Below are 13,772 nucleotides of genomic sequence, written 5' to 3'. Positions count from 1 at the left end.
AACCCTGGGCCCAGGGTTCCCCTGCTCTGGGCCTGAGCACCCCCAGCCCTGGTGGCTGCTACTGGGGTGTCCCTGCCTTCCTCCACTGGACACTGCCCTGCATCAGTGGGCCTGAGCCACAGCCAGTAGCAGTGGGAGATGTGAAAGGCGAGAGACACACCCTCTTTCTCTCTTCCTTTTTTTTTCTCTTTCTTTCTTTCTTTCTCTCTCTCTTCTCTCCCCTGTTTTTGACTCTCACTCTCATCACAACATGCTTAAGGAAAAAAGAATACACAACAACAAAGGTGGTATATGAAGTTTTATTTATCATCACCAGGTTTAGAAGTCTTGGAAAACCTGGTATTTACTCTGTGTGTGTGTGTGTGTGTGTGTGTGTGTGTGAGGTGTGTGTTTTTTTGTTTTTTTTTTTGTTTGTTTTTTTTAAATGATTTTAATATGCAGTGCATCCTGCTATGTACCCCTGCCCCAGTTTTGTTTTTCTGGCAAGCTGGCACTCCAGCACCTTACAGGGTAGACATTGGAGTTTTTTTCAGCACTCTGCCAAGAAATGTTGCCTACCTCTGCTTTAGACTGACATGGTTAAGGCCACTCTCCAGCAAATGGAGGGAGCTCAGCTGTAAACTGGCCAGTCCTGGCACTAGGGCTGCAGCACAGCAAGGCACTTGTTGTCTGGAGCTGCCAGACTTCAGTAAATGTGGGACTCCTTCCACATTCTCAGATAGGTGATGGCAGCCTGTGACTCCACAGAAAATCTTCCCCTTACTCACACTCCCTGTAACTCTTCCAGGCCAGCCCATACTAATCATTTGGGACAGACAGAGTCCATCTGGCTGGGGCCTTTGTAGGATCCTAGGGCTCAGATGGGCTTCTGTTTGTATTCCACAACCCAGGTGGGTACTGTGTGGCCAGGGTGTCCCTAAGCACAAGTAGGCTCTGTGTCTGGGGTATGACTCTCATTCCTGTGAGCAAGCAACTGCATGAGCATCCCTGGGGTCATGCCATGAAAACTCCATGTCCCTTTTTGAGCCAGGTTTTGACACCCTCCCCCGGCACCATTTGGGATCTTACAGGTCAACACCACCCTGGACTATGACAGTGAATCCATTGCTGCTGCTGGCTTCCAGTATGTGGCTACTATCCTGGTGACAGACAGCAGGCAGCCTCCCCAGACCAGTAAGTGTTCTGGTCCCTGCCCAGGACTCTCTTGCTCCCAAGGTATGCTCACAGGGTGGCATGTAGGAGCTTGATGCACAGTTATTTAAGCACTCTGAAGATGCAGCCACTGGAATCTGAGTCCCAGAATGTACTAAGAAAGGGCTGCTTAACTTGTAGCCCACAGAGCCTTGGAATCCAGCCCACAGGGCTCCCCCTGGATTAGGAAATTTGGTGACGGGGGAGCAGCAGCAGCAGCCAATACTGACATCTTTCCCCCTGCCAAATTCCACAGACTGCAACCCCCAGACTCTGTGCAGCAGGGTGGGGCTGGGTCACACACTTCCCCAGCTGGATTGGGGCCATGCCATGCTCCATCCCTTTGTCTGAATTGGGCCTGGACCATGCCCCCTCCTCTCCCCCTCCCTTCTCCTCACAGCTGGATTGGGGTTTTGTCATGTACCCCACCCCCTTCAGCTGGATCAGTGCTGGGCCATGCCCCCTTCCAGGGCCAGGTTGGGGACTCTGTCAAGTCCCCCCTTCCTCTGCATGGCCAGATAGGGTGCCTCTGCGACTGTCCCTGGTGCCACATCAAGACCACTGGCCAGATCCAGCTTGTGGACAGACTGGGTACTGCCCATCTGGCTCACCAGCCAAAAAAGATTGAGCACCACTGTACTAGGGTTTTGTGGTCTCCAGTTGTGGTCAGCTGTTCAGGAGACACGGGTAAAGGCAAAAGAACTTCCTATTCTCTTGGAGACCAAACCCCAGGAGAATTGCCCCCATAACCCCATAATAGCAGCCCTGGAGCCTTAGTCCCAACTCGCTACCCGAGAAATCCCAAATGCTGGTAAGTCAGTCCCTCCCCCATTACCCCATAAATATGGGATCTGGGTCTAGGTTCTGCATGGCCCAACCTGGCTGAACTGCTCTGGTCTTTGTGTCATGCAGCCAGTGTGTCTGTGCTGGTGACAGTGACCCCTGTGAACGAGTACCCCCCTGCATGTCCAGTGCACTCTACATTCAGCGTGAGAGAGGATGCTGCATTTGGTTACATCATTGGTTTTGTAAATGGTACCGACTGGGACTATCCCTTCAACAGCATCATATACAGCCTCGTTGGAGATGCAGGTGGCAGCCTTCCTGATTTCTACATTGGTCCATGGAGTGGTGAGGAACCCTGGTATACTTGTGTACTAGGTAGCTGGGGCCAGTCAGAGCACTCCCCTTTCTGTACTTCCCACAGAAATCCTACAGGGCCTGTCAGAGCTCCCCTCACCCACTCTGACCCAGTTTGGGGCCTGTCAGAACAATTCCACAACACATCCCCATTGGGGCCTCCTGGAACCCATTCAGAGCACCCTAGCCTGTACCCCAGAGGGAACAGTCAGAGCACCCTGCACCATATCCCCCAAAGAGATGGCACAGAGCCAGTCAGGACATTTCCCACTCTCTACTAACTGAGGGGCCCTTTCTTCACCTAATCCTGGCTCTCTTATTCCCTTACCCCCTCCACAATGATCCTCTTTCCACCTAGTTCCAACCTGAGCCCCAAATTCCTGAGCCTGAGGACTTTCAATGGGTAGGATCTAGAGTAGTCAGGGGCAAAAAGCAGCTTATACAATATTGCTTTTCATCGCCATGGCAGGAACGATTCATGTACTCAGACCACTGGACTATGAGAGACAGGCGACCTACCAGCTAATTGTGCAGCTGCAGGATGCGCACAATGACGTGGACCCGAAGTTCCAACTGAGTGTGTCCTGCAGTATCACCATCAATGTGCAGGTGATGCTACTAGCCTAGCAGTGCCCATCAACCTCTGTCTGCACTATGGGTGGGCATGGGCTGGGAGAGACGAAGAACCTTTCATTAAGCTCAGGGTGCTGGATGTGTGGTGTGCCAGATGCAGCCAGGCACTGAGGGCAGGCAACTTGGAGAGATTCAGCCATGGGCTCTGCTGAAATGGAACTGAAGTCTCCAGCCCACTTGTGGCCTCTGTCTCTTAAGGCATTCAGGTATAGCACAGAGCTCCCAGGACACCAATGGTGGCTATGGAGAGCATGCTGCTGGGGAGAGAGAGCTCCCTGAATTGCTGCCTGGGCTCTTCCTGCCTCCAGCTTGGCCTTGTTAAGTGCCCAGGATGACTGGACTTGAGGCACGAAGTAGCTGGTTTGCCAAAAGGGTTGGCTAGCTCAAGCTCCCATGGATTTTAGCTGTGCCTATGCATGTGCAACACATTTGCAAATATAGCTGCAAGGGCACAATTTGGGGCTCCTGAAATGAGGAAGTGCGGTCAGTAGCTGCCTGACTACCTATAGTTTGCCTTCTGCTTTCATATGAAACGCTCCCTCAGCTCCCTGTGGCCCCACTTTGTTCGCGTACCTTCCAGCCTCTAAATCATATGGGACAGGCCAGCTCCTCCTCCTTACAATCTGATTCTCAAGCACCAGGACAAGGCTAGCTGCTCTATGAAAATGGTCTGGGGTCCTGGAATTACCTTGCAGAACCACTGAATTCTTCTCTGTGGCCTCAACAAACTCCTTCTTATGCAGTTTATCTGAAATTTCTTGGATCAGCTGGGCTCCTGACCCAGTGTGGCATGTGGCAGTTAGCCTGAAGTAGCTGGTGGCTCCAGAGGTCCAAACAGCTTCAGCTGCCCAGTGCAGTATATGGCTAGGTTGTGGTTTTTATGTGGCTGTAATTTAGAGTCTATAGGCATATGCTTCTAACCATCCTGTGCCTTCCAGCTGGGATGCTGTAGGATGCTACACAGCATGCCCAGCCTCATCCAATGCTAGCATCAATAGAATGCCCTCTCCCACACTTCTCTCTGGAGTAGAGACTCATGCTGCTGGAGCCAATGGGGATCCCATGGTAATTGCCAGCGCAGTGCATGATCTATGATACATGCAGAACCACTTTGCTGTAGTAGCAGAAAGCAATGAGATGTGGGACCCATTGTCATGGACCATGAGGCTGCACTGAGATTTTTGCAGAATTACTTGCAGAAGGAGGGGAGTGTTGGAACTCACCAAGGTACAGTGGTTGAAACTTAGCATTGGCCCTGCAATAGGGACTTTCCTATGTGGAGAATCCTGTTGACTCCATCCAGCACGAAGCACTGCAACAAGGCAAATGGTGTCAGTGCCCCAGGGAGGGCTGACCAGCACAGCCATGGGATAGGGGTGCTGAGCTACCAGCCAGGGACTCACTCTCACATTTCTGTGTTTGTCAGGATGTTGATGACCAGCCCCCAATCTGCCAACCCATGATTAAGGAGCTCTCCATATACTCCACACTGGCCCCCAGTCAGCCTGTCACATATCTGGAGTGCTCGGACTATGACAGGAGCACTGTGCTGCCCTTGTGTTACACCATTGTCGGAGGTGAGCAGGGTGCTGGGCTAAGCCTAGGGGGACTAGTCCAGCCATGGGGATGGTGTCCCCATTGGGCGTATAGGGACACTAGCCCAGCCTGGCAAAGTGAGAAGGTGCTGGGTTCAGGCCCACCCTACTGCAGCCTCTCAGCCTCTCACCAAGCTGCCCTGGTACAAAGGAGATTGGTCTAAACAGGGCTTTCCTTCCTCAGGCAACATCAATGAACGATTCCATTTGCGTGGGAACACCCTTTACCACAACCGCTTCTCTTACGACCCTGATGAGATCTTCGACCCCTTAACCTTTGAGCTTCTGGTGGAAGTGTTGGACAGCTGCAGCCCGCCGCATCACAGCACGACTGCCACAGTGATTGTGCATGTGATTCCCTGGGCCACAACTGTGCCCACCACTAGCACCTGGCTCACGGTGGGAGTGTCTGTCATAGAAGGCAGCCTATGCATCCAATCTCTTGTACCATGGTTACTGCTGTCAACAGCCCAGCTGCCCCATGACAGCTCTCTTATAACCCTCCATCATGTCTCATAGCTCCCTAGGCTTCCTTTCCTTTTAGTGTCCTGCAACTCCAACTCCACAGAATCAGCTGTCCCTAGGTCTCCTACCTTTGCATCCCTACTTGATCTCTAGAGAGCTTCTCTGACTACCTCATCTTCCTGGGTGTGGGTTCTGGCTTTGGTGGCTGGGCAAGAATTGGCCTATAACTTCAGTGTCAGATAGTGAGACTGTGAAAAGGTCTCACTTTTGGCTGGACATCCAGCCCATGCTTTGATTCTGTGGGCAGCTTGGCTGCTGCCACCCCACACTATTCTTCCTCTGTGGGGGCTTTTAGATTATGGACCACTGGGTTTCACTGAACACCAGGCTGAGAATTATAGTGTGGGCAAGGACTGGCTCAGACGAGGCTTCCCTCAGCTGAGAGGAGTCATAGAGCGTCCACTGGTTGCAAACTGGCACTTGTCCCCATTTTCTAGCAGGGAAACTAGGGCAGAGCGAGGTGGATACAGCAACCTGCACCCTGGTTTGCCAGTGCCTTGTGCTACCCACCAGGAGGTATCTCTGGCAACACGCCCAAGCCTTGGTTTGCCCAGGCATTGGTATCAAGTTTCTCTCTTGCAGACACCAAGGACAGAACCACTAGTAATCACACGGACAGACTACTTCTGGGAGCCCACACCCTGGTTTATGGTGGTGCTGACCACCTCCAGCATTCTTCTTCTGGCAGCCCTTGGATGGCTGGCCTGGAGACTCCTGTGCCGGTGAGTAGGGACTGAGAGCAGTGCCTTGCTGTGGTCAGAAGCCTGCTGGCCTGACCTGCCCCAGGCATGGCCAGCAGGAGCCTCTGCTGTTCCAAAATAGCAGTGCTCTAGTACAGCTCTATCTGCCAGAGACAACAGCCAGCCTGTGCTTCCCACATCCTGCAATTCTGCTCCCACATTTCTGGAGCATCAGGAGGAAAACTTAGAAGGAGATCTAAGCTTCTTCCCCCAACTCCTCTTCCCTCTGCCTCCACCCCATGTCCTCACAGATTCCCTGTGCTCCTCAATGCAGGTCCATCCCCAGAAAACCAGCCCAGCTGCTTCTGCAGGACAGGTAAGTGAGAGATGCCTTTCCTCTGCATTCTGGTCCGGCACTGGCACAACCTGCAGCTGTGCATGGGCCAAGCATCAGAGCTGAGTGCAGGCAACTATCTTCAGCAGTCCCAGGGCAGGGGCTGGGTCTGACGTGCTTGACTCAGTGTCTGGGTTTCACCTCCTGCATTGGGTTGCTATGCTGCCTTGTTTGCCCCTTAGGTTGAAAGTTCCCAGCTGGGCTAGTCTGGGCCAGACTTGATGATCCAGGAGGATGTGCCCATGGCTCTGAATCACCATTGATACCACCTGCAGTGCCAGGGTTGTTCTGACTGCTGGAGAGCTGAGAGCAAGGCCTGGCAGCCTGTGCACACTGGCCGCCTGGCTGCCCTCACTGCAGCAGGGTGCTTAGCACTAGGATCTGAACCCAGTTCTCCTGGGGTGACACTTACCCTTGTGGTGGTCCCTAGGTCATGTGGACATGCATCCTCCTGTGTGGTGCTACTGCTCCACTGTCCTTTCCCATGGCTGTGCACCCCTCGTCTCATGCCCATCCCTGCACACTATGGTCCCACAGAAACTTTCCCACCAGCTTTACCCTTGGGCCCTGGGTCTGACCAACTCCATTGCACTCACTTGTCAGCCCGTTGGTTTGAGGAGGGATTGACATGCCTTTAAAAGCAGTACTCAATGACCAGGATCTCTAGTGATAGAGTGCACCCAGTGCCCGTCCTGGGCACCTTAACTGCATGAAGAGAGTGGCTTCCCCTGCAGATGAACAGCAGGGTAGCAGCTGTTGGGTGGAAAAGAACACATTTGACTACAGTGTGTGCCTTGCCTGTGGGACCCTCTGCTAATTACCTCTTGCTCCCTTTAGATCCCTGCCCCACACAGACTCTGTGAACAGAGAGAAAGGGGCCCTGCATGATCTGAGCAAGGAGATGGATTCTTCCAGCATCCTGAGCTTGGTATGGCTGATTATGCCCCATCGCACAGACAGCCACAAACCCTGCCAAGGTGGCCACCTCTAGAGCACTGTGTCTTATGCTGTGCTTTGGCTGGGCACCATTACTATCTCACCCTCTACCCATCCTGAGGGCAGGAAGCAACTGCTGCTGTCCCTGCCAATCCAGCCCTATATTTGCTGAGACTCCTTGCTAATGCAATGGAAGAGCCAGTGCTCCTGCCTCATTATCTACAGCTCCCTGTGCTGAGAAAGGCTGAGACTAATCTAACACTACCAAAGGCAATGTTTCTGCCCAGCTCCCTGCTGGGCGGCTGTCTGTGGCCCTGTCCATGAGTCTTGGACTTTCAGGTGTATTAGGGCAGGCAGTGCAGTGGTCTCAGCACTTAGCATCTGTTCCTTTCTCTCTTGTAGGGGCAGTTTGATGGCCGTGCCCAGGACCCCTGTGAGTATATATTCTCCCAACCTTCCTTTTGCCTTGATTGCAGTGGGGGAAGCTCTGTGACACACCCAGTGCAGCAGAAGGAGGAAATGGCTGTCTATCTCTAGTGCTAGTCCTTTGGGGAATGGCATGCCACTCTCAACCCTGCACTGCCCCTGGGCTGTGCGGGCTTTTGTAGCAGACTGAGGGCACACATTCATGAACTTCAGCCAATCTCATTTTTAGTGTGCCAATGTATACTCAGGGACTAGATTTTGGCCTTCCTTGTGCCTTCCTGATGCAGGGTCCAGGATGGATTCCAAGGCTCTGTGGGCTAGAAGTCAAGCAGCCCTGTCCTAGTACATTCTGGGACTCATAGATTCCAGTGGCTGCATCTTCAGAGTGCTTAATAACTGTGTCAAGCTTCTACGTGCCACCCTGTGAGTGTACCTTGGAAGCAAGAGAGTCCTGGGCAGGGACCAGAACACTTACTGGTCTGGGGAGGCTGCCTACTGTCTGTCACCAGGATGGTGGCCACATATGGGAAGCCAGCAGTGGCAATGGATTCACTGTCATAGTCCAGCATGTTGTTGACCTGTAAGATCCCAAACCGGGGGGAGAGGGCGTTTCAAAACCTAGTTCAAAAGGGACATGGAGTTTTCATGGCATGCTGGTACTTATTATCTCAAGAAACCATGCCTTGGGGTTGATGTAGCAGTGAGCCTTCAGCAGTGAGGCTGCATTTTGCCCCTCCTATACAGTATCTCCCCCAATGCAGAGGAACCCCTGCTCACCAACAGATGCAATTCAACAGCATAGCTCTGTCCCCAGGATATCAGGGAAGAAGCTGTTGGCATTAGGGAGACACCCACCTGCATGTATATTGTCTGCCATGCCCTTGAAGTTTCTGCTGCCTTTGGCTCCTAGCCTTGGTGATTCCTAGTGCCTGCTAGTGCCTGTGGCATCTGTAAAATACACTGCTGATTCCTGTGCAGTGACCTAAAGTTCCCAGTCTTCTCTGGCACCCCTGCCAGACCAGGTGACTCAGTCCAGGGCAGCCAAACCATGCTTTCCTCTGCATTCAGTAATAGGCATTCACCTGAGCAGGGTGCAGGCTGCCCCAAACCTAAGGTTCCTGAGCAACTGCCCTGGCACATGAGTGTCTTGGACAGTTCATGGAGCATCCAGGGCCACTGCAGCAGTGGCCGAGTGTGGCATTCCAGTGTTCCATGGAGGCTGGGCCTAGGTCCTGTAGTGCTAGTGCCAGGGCACTCCAGTGCTCCACAGAAGTATTGGAAGTTCCAGTATTCCACAGGGCTGGGGAGATTGGGTCCTTCATGCTGTGACACATGTACCCTGCTTTCTGTCTCCAGTGACAGGCCGAGAATATCTCTTCAACAGCAGCACTGGAGCACGGCGTTGGACCTGAATGCATCCCTTTCACCCCTGCACTACTAGACCTAAGAAACATACCTTGTCCCCTCCCCATGCTACTAGATTAATTTAAGTACAGTACATACCCTGGCCCAGCTACCCCACCTCAGAACTATGAAGAACCTTGTTTCTATGTTCATATATTGATTAATGGTCTGGGAGGGGAGGTCAGCAATATATGCATATTGGGAGTGTGATGCCCATTGTGCCCACTGTGAGCGTATGGTGGCAGCAGTATTTCCAATTTTATAGGGTCCCATTTAGATTTTAAAGCTGTAATCTAACCATTTATATTTGCTGATTGGGTAAAGGTAATTACCAATATTGGCAGGCAATTAAGTGAGGGTGACCCCTTTTCTTTGAGTTGCAGGAGTACTAGCTTGCAAATTGTAAGGCAGGGGTCTTTTTCAATCAACTGTCATCTACTGTAATCTTGGAGGGTGCCTGTCAGATCACTTTGGCATTCCTAACCAATCAACATGCGTGTTAAGTAATCAAGAACCACCCAAGGAGCATAATAGATAGTCGCATAGGTTAAGTTTGGATATCAGAAGTCTGAGACACACTGAATACAACCTATTATCTGACAAGCGACAAACAGAACTGAGTACAAGCACTTGTACCAGAGAACAGCAGAAATCAAGATTTATTACTACTCTTAATCATCAGCTGTCAGCTCTTTATTATCTCTGATATGTTCATTGATGATCAAGTAATTCTCCAGAAGGCAATGTTGCCCTTGTTGCAAGATATTCATGGGAATGTGGTCCTTGCTATTTCTAGTTTAAAATATTTAAGCCACTTGCTTAAAGTTAGGCCTCATCTGTCTCTACCTTACTCTGGCAGTAGAACTTCTGGATGCAAACACCAGGTGCAAGCATGCACATACCTAGGTGTTTCTAGCAGCATTATGTGGCTTCGCTCAGTAGTGGTGCTGCCAGAGCACAAAGTACACCTAGGGAGGTACTAGCTACTGAAGACCTTGCCGCAGCTGGCAGAGGGCACAAGATGGCAGCAGTCAGCACAGGGCTGGGCAGCAGCAGAAGCCACACACTGCTCAGAAAAGGTGAAATAATAACTCTGCTGTAGAAAGGAGGCTTCTGCTACCACAGGAGAGCTGCTTCTGGCTGAGCACTAATGTAGACCAGTCCTTAGTGTTCAAGACTCTCTCAGGGCACTTTACTTGGGCCTACAAAGTGAAAACACTTAGAGAATGTTGCTTAATCAAAATCCGGTTTGTGATTCTCGGAGATGCAGCTAGAAGGCTTGAAGTTACCCTTTAACAACTACCCTTACATGCGAAGAACTAGGATCTAGGGCAGGCTTGGCCAACATATGGCCCGCGGCCGCCATGCGGCCCGCCAAGCCATTTTCTGTGGCCCGCAGTGCTGTGATAGGAAACAAAAGTAAATACTGTTTACTTTTGTTCCCACCCCCTGTCTCTCCCCCAGCCCCTCAGCAGCTTCCTAATGGCTGCTGAAGGGCTGGGGCAGGGACAAGGTTCCTACATGCACCACATCAGCTTGACGTTGCCAACTCAGTGCGGCTCCTCCCCTTCCCCTTCATTTCACTGTGTCCCATCCTAGCTCCGTCCCTCCCTTCCTCATTTGCATGCTGACCCTGCCCTGGTCCCGCCGGCCACATGGGCCGGAGCAGGTTGTGGTGCAGCGAGCAGGTGTGCGGGGTGCGGGTGCCAGCGTGGAGGGATGCTGTGGCCAGGCCCATGAGAAATGCTTCTGCCACTGCTGCTGTGGCTGTTGGGGCAGGAAGCTGGCACCATTCCCGCCTCCCCGCATACCCCCACACCTGCAGACATCGTGCTGGGGGTGGTGAGTCACGGGCCCTGGGAGGGAGGGAGCCCTGCCGGTTGGGCTTGGGCTGCCCCAGGGGAGAGGGAGCAGGGGGTTGTCCCTGCACATCCCACACCCCCTGTAGGGTCCCTGCATGTCCCCCTGGTTGCTGAGCCCAGGCGCGCAGGTGTGGAAGCATCTTCAAGGCTGCCCAGGTGGCAGGGAGGACACGGCAGGGTCAGGTGGCGTCCCTTGACCCCTGCCCCCCCAGGCCGCGGCTGGACTGGACAGGCCGCGTGAGCGCCCACTCCTGCCGGCCCACTGGGTGATAAACATTTCATGATCCAGCCCCACATTCAAAAAGGTTGGATACCCCTGATCTAGGAAATGGAGTCTCACCACTCCTTCTGAAGCCTAGGAGCTTGGGAAGGGCACAGCCGTTCATGGGGCTGGCTGAATGCCCTGTAGTAGTTCTGGGTTCTAAAGTTTCTTTTAGGGTTAGCAGGATCTTAGTGCCTTGCTGCCAGAGAAGAGAAGAAACTGATGGAAGGTTGTGGTAGCATTTTAGGGGCTTAGCAGGTTCTTTGGTGAATTTAGCCCCTCAGATGACATGCCCTATGTGGAGTAGAAAACTGTATAATTCAGTTCCCCTTGGTATTGTCCCACTTGGTATTGTTCCTGCTAGGTGTGGAGGAATCAATTTTTCCTCTGGGACATGGGAGTTGGGGTGGGTGTTGGCCATCCAGGTGGGTGTCTATGAAGTCTCAAGAACTGTCCAAAAAAGGTTGCATTTTCCTGGAAAAGATGCTGGAAGAGCAAAGGCTACACATTAATTCTGAAAGACTGCCAGCCATGGAATAGAACCTGAAACCAATTAGACTGTATCTTAAGCAGGGAACTCCCAAAAGAACCATGCTGGCTTTGAAGACAGGGAATATTCCTAGGGGCTGTGGGGCATTGTGGCAGGCTGTGACATTAATGTGGAAGGCACATGAACTCTGCTTTCCTGTTGTCATCAAAAGGCCCTCAAATACTGTATTCAGCTAGTAGCTGTTGAATGGCTACTGCCAATACACAGTGCTTGAATTGCTCCCAGAAGGGTTCCGAGGGGGCTCCGCTCATCTGGAGAGGCCTGGTGAAACATGGCCAGTGGAGCTGAAGGTCCAGTGTTGGAACTGTGGGGCCTGGCAGCGGCAAAGGCCAACACCACTAAGAATGGGACTGTCCCAGAGAGCCTATATAGAGACAATTGCAGTGCACTCTGTAACTCCATGCACTTTCTGGGGGTGGTTCTGGAGTGGCACACCCTTCTTTCCCATTGACTGCTTCAGGGCCCTTGTATCTCAGCTCTCTCCTAGGCTGTTTCCTTTACTGTCCAGTAGATGGCATGAGTGTACAGCAAATCTCTGATGCTTTCTTAAATGTTCAATGACCATTTTGTGCTTGGAAGCTTGTCCAACTTCCCCTCCCACTTGTAGCTTGTCCAATAAAAGATACCACAAAAATTAATTGTCTAATTAACTCCTCATCATATCTCCAAATTCAGAAAATGTGGTTGGCACCTTCTTTGACTACGTCTAATTTAGGACCAGGCAACCTTTTCCAGGTGAGAGTGGAAATGGCCTACACTGGGTCAGAGGCCAGCAGGCAGCGTGGCTAGTAGGATCTTGCTGCTACCACCGCTTGTCTCTGTGACAACACAGGGAGAGTGTCTGCAACTGGTGCTCATTTCTGTGAGCTGAAGCCCCTCAGGGCTGAATGCCTTCAAAGCCCCGCATCCATGGGCTGGATCTAATCTACAATCCACAGGCTGCTAACCCCTGATCTAATTCCTTTGAGTTCAAACCCTAAAGGACTCATACAGAACAAGAGACCACACTGAAGGAACAAAATATTTTACAGTATTTTCTGTATGTACTACATATCTTCAAATAAGATATACATCTTGTTTTGGGAAGGTAGATTGAAGCAAAAAGATTTTACCAGGCCACATCTGAATCCTGACCATGGGTGGGATCATGACTGAATGACCAGTGCTGATCGGCCATCACTACATTTTTCACCCCCTCACAGCCACTGCTGCACGGGCAGCAGCTTTTGGCTGCTCAAGTAGTTCAATAGTGTCTATGAAAAGATTAAAACCATGACACTGCATTTACAATGCCCCTATGTTTCTATTCCAGACAGAAATTGGTTCCTCACTTAAGACACTCCTTTCAATTTTGAAAAGCTAATTTTGTGGGGAAAGGTATGTGTCATGTGGGAGTAAATACATCTATTTACTGATGAAGGCATTTTTAAAGCAGACAAACGTAGTTTCAAATTTGGGTGAAAGACGTATAATGAATTCTTGGAGGATCAGGACGTTTGGACCCAGCTTCAGCTCCCTGGGTGTTACCGTAAGCTATGCCTAACTGGTCTGAATTTACATTTTCCCCACCTTGTCATCATGCCTACTTCCCTGAACAAAAGGAACACCACTGTGTAAAAGCCTGTAAGATGTATCTTCTGGGTTTGGACAGACATAACTTATCTGCTGTTGTGGCATGACAAAAAGTTTGAGGCCACACAGTTATATTCTTGTCCTGCCAAAAAAAAAAAAAAAGCACTGATCAAACTCCAATATGGTAAATCACAACAAAAAAGATGCTGTTTAAAACAGCAGTTTCAGTGTTACAGGAAGTTTTTCTGTGACAAATGTAATGGGTGGGCAGGTATTTCTGTCCACCTCCAAGGGGAAGAGAGGGAAAGCGAGTGACTCCCTGATAGCTGGCCCAGCAACAAGCCATCATGCAGTGGAATTGGACAGAGAATGGTTTCGTCACTGGGGGCTGCCCCTGCCCAGGACCTCCTGCAGGACCAGGCAGGGATGCGTAGTGGCAGATTAAGATTTATTGGGGCCCTGGGCTCCAGAGGGGAAAGGGGCCCCTTTCCTTCCTGCTGCTGCCGCCAAGGCTGGGGTAGGTCTCTGTGCCCTATGAACTGGGGTGGTGCTGTGGGTTGGGGGTGGCTATAGCCACCCCAAAATTCACCTCACCCCTCCTG

General features: G+C 51.5%; 1 protein-coding gene across 4 annotated transcripts in view; it reads left to right on the top strand.

Moving 5' to 3' along the window:
- The window catches only part of CDHR4 (cadherin related family member 4), a 28,651-nt gene extending 16,486 nt beyond the window's left edge, over window positions 1–12,165 (top strand). For 3 of the 4 annotated variants that reach the window (XM_059716138.1, XM_059716139.1, XM_059716140.1), the window contains 10 exons: window positions 1,071–1,215; window positions 2,104–2,322; window positions 2,801–2,940; window positions 4,391–4,541; window positions 4,744–4,958; window positions 5,667–5,806; window positions 6,099–6,140; window positions 6,996–7,086; window positions 7,497–7,527; window positions 8,877–12,165. In XM_059716138.1, the coding sequence (XP_059572121.1) occupies window positions 1,071–1,215; window positions 2,104–2,322; window positions 2,801–2,940; window positions 4,391–4,541; window positions 4,744–4,958; window positions 5,667–5,806; window positions 6,099–6,140; window positions 6,996–7,086; window positions 7,497–7,527; window positions 8,877–8,932 (1,230 nt within the window). In that variant the 3' untranslated portion in view covers window positions 8,933–12,165. The remainder of the gene's footprint in view (window positions 1–1,070; window positions 1,216–2,103; window positions 2,323–2,800; window positions 2,941–4,390; window positions 4,542–4,743; window positions 4,959–5,666; window positions 5,807–6,098; window positions 6,141–6,995; window positions 7,087–7,496; window positions 7,528–8,876) is intronic. The other variant, XM_059716137.1, reaches the window with a different exon arrangement.
- Window positions 12,166–13,772: the final 1,607 nt, after the last annotated feature.

This window comes from Alligator mississippiensis, chromosome 12 (assembly GCF_030867095.1).
Source record: "Alligator mississippiensis isolate rAllMis1 chromosome 12, rAllMis1, whole genome shotgun sequence".
NCBI classification, from domain to species: domain Eukaryota; kingdom Metazoa; phylum Chordata; order Crocodylia; family Alligatoridae; genus Alligator; species Alligator mississippiensis.
Note: the sequence above shows the minus strand (reverse complement) of the source record. Positions and strands in the feature narration are given on the sequence as shown.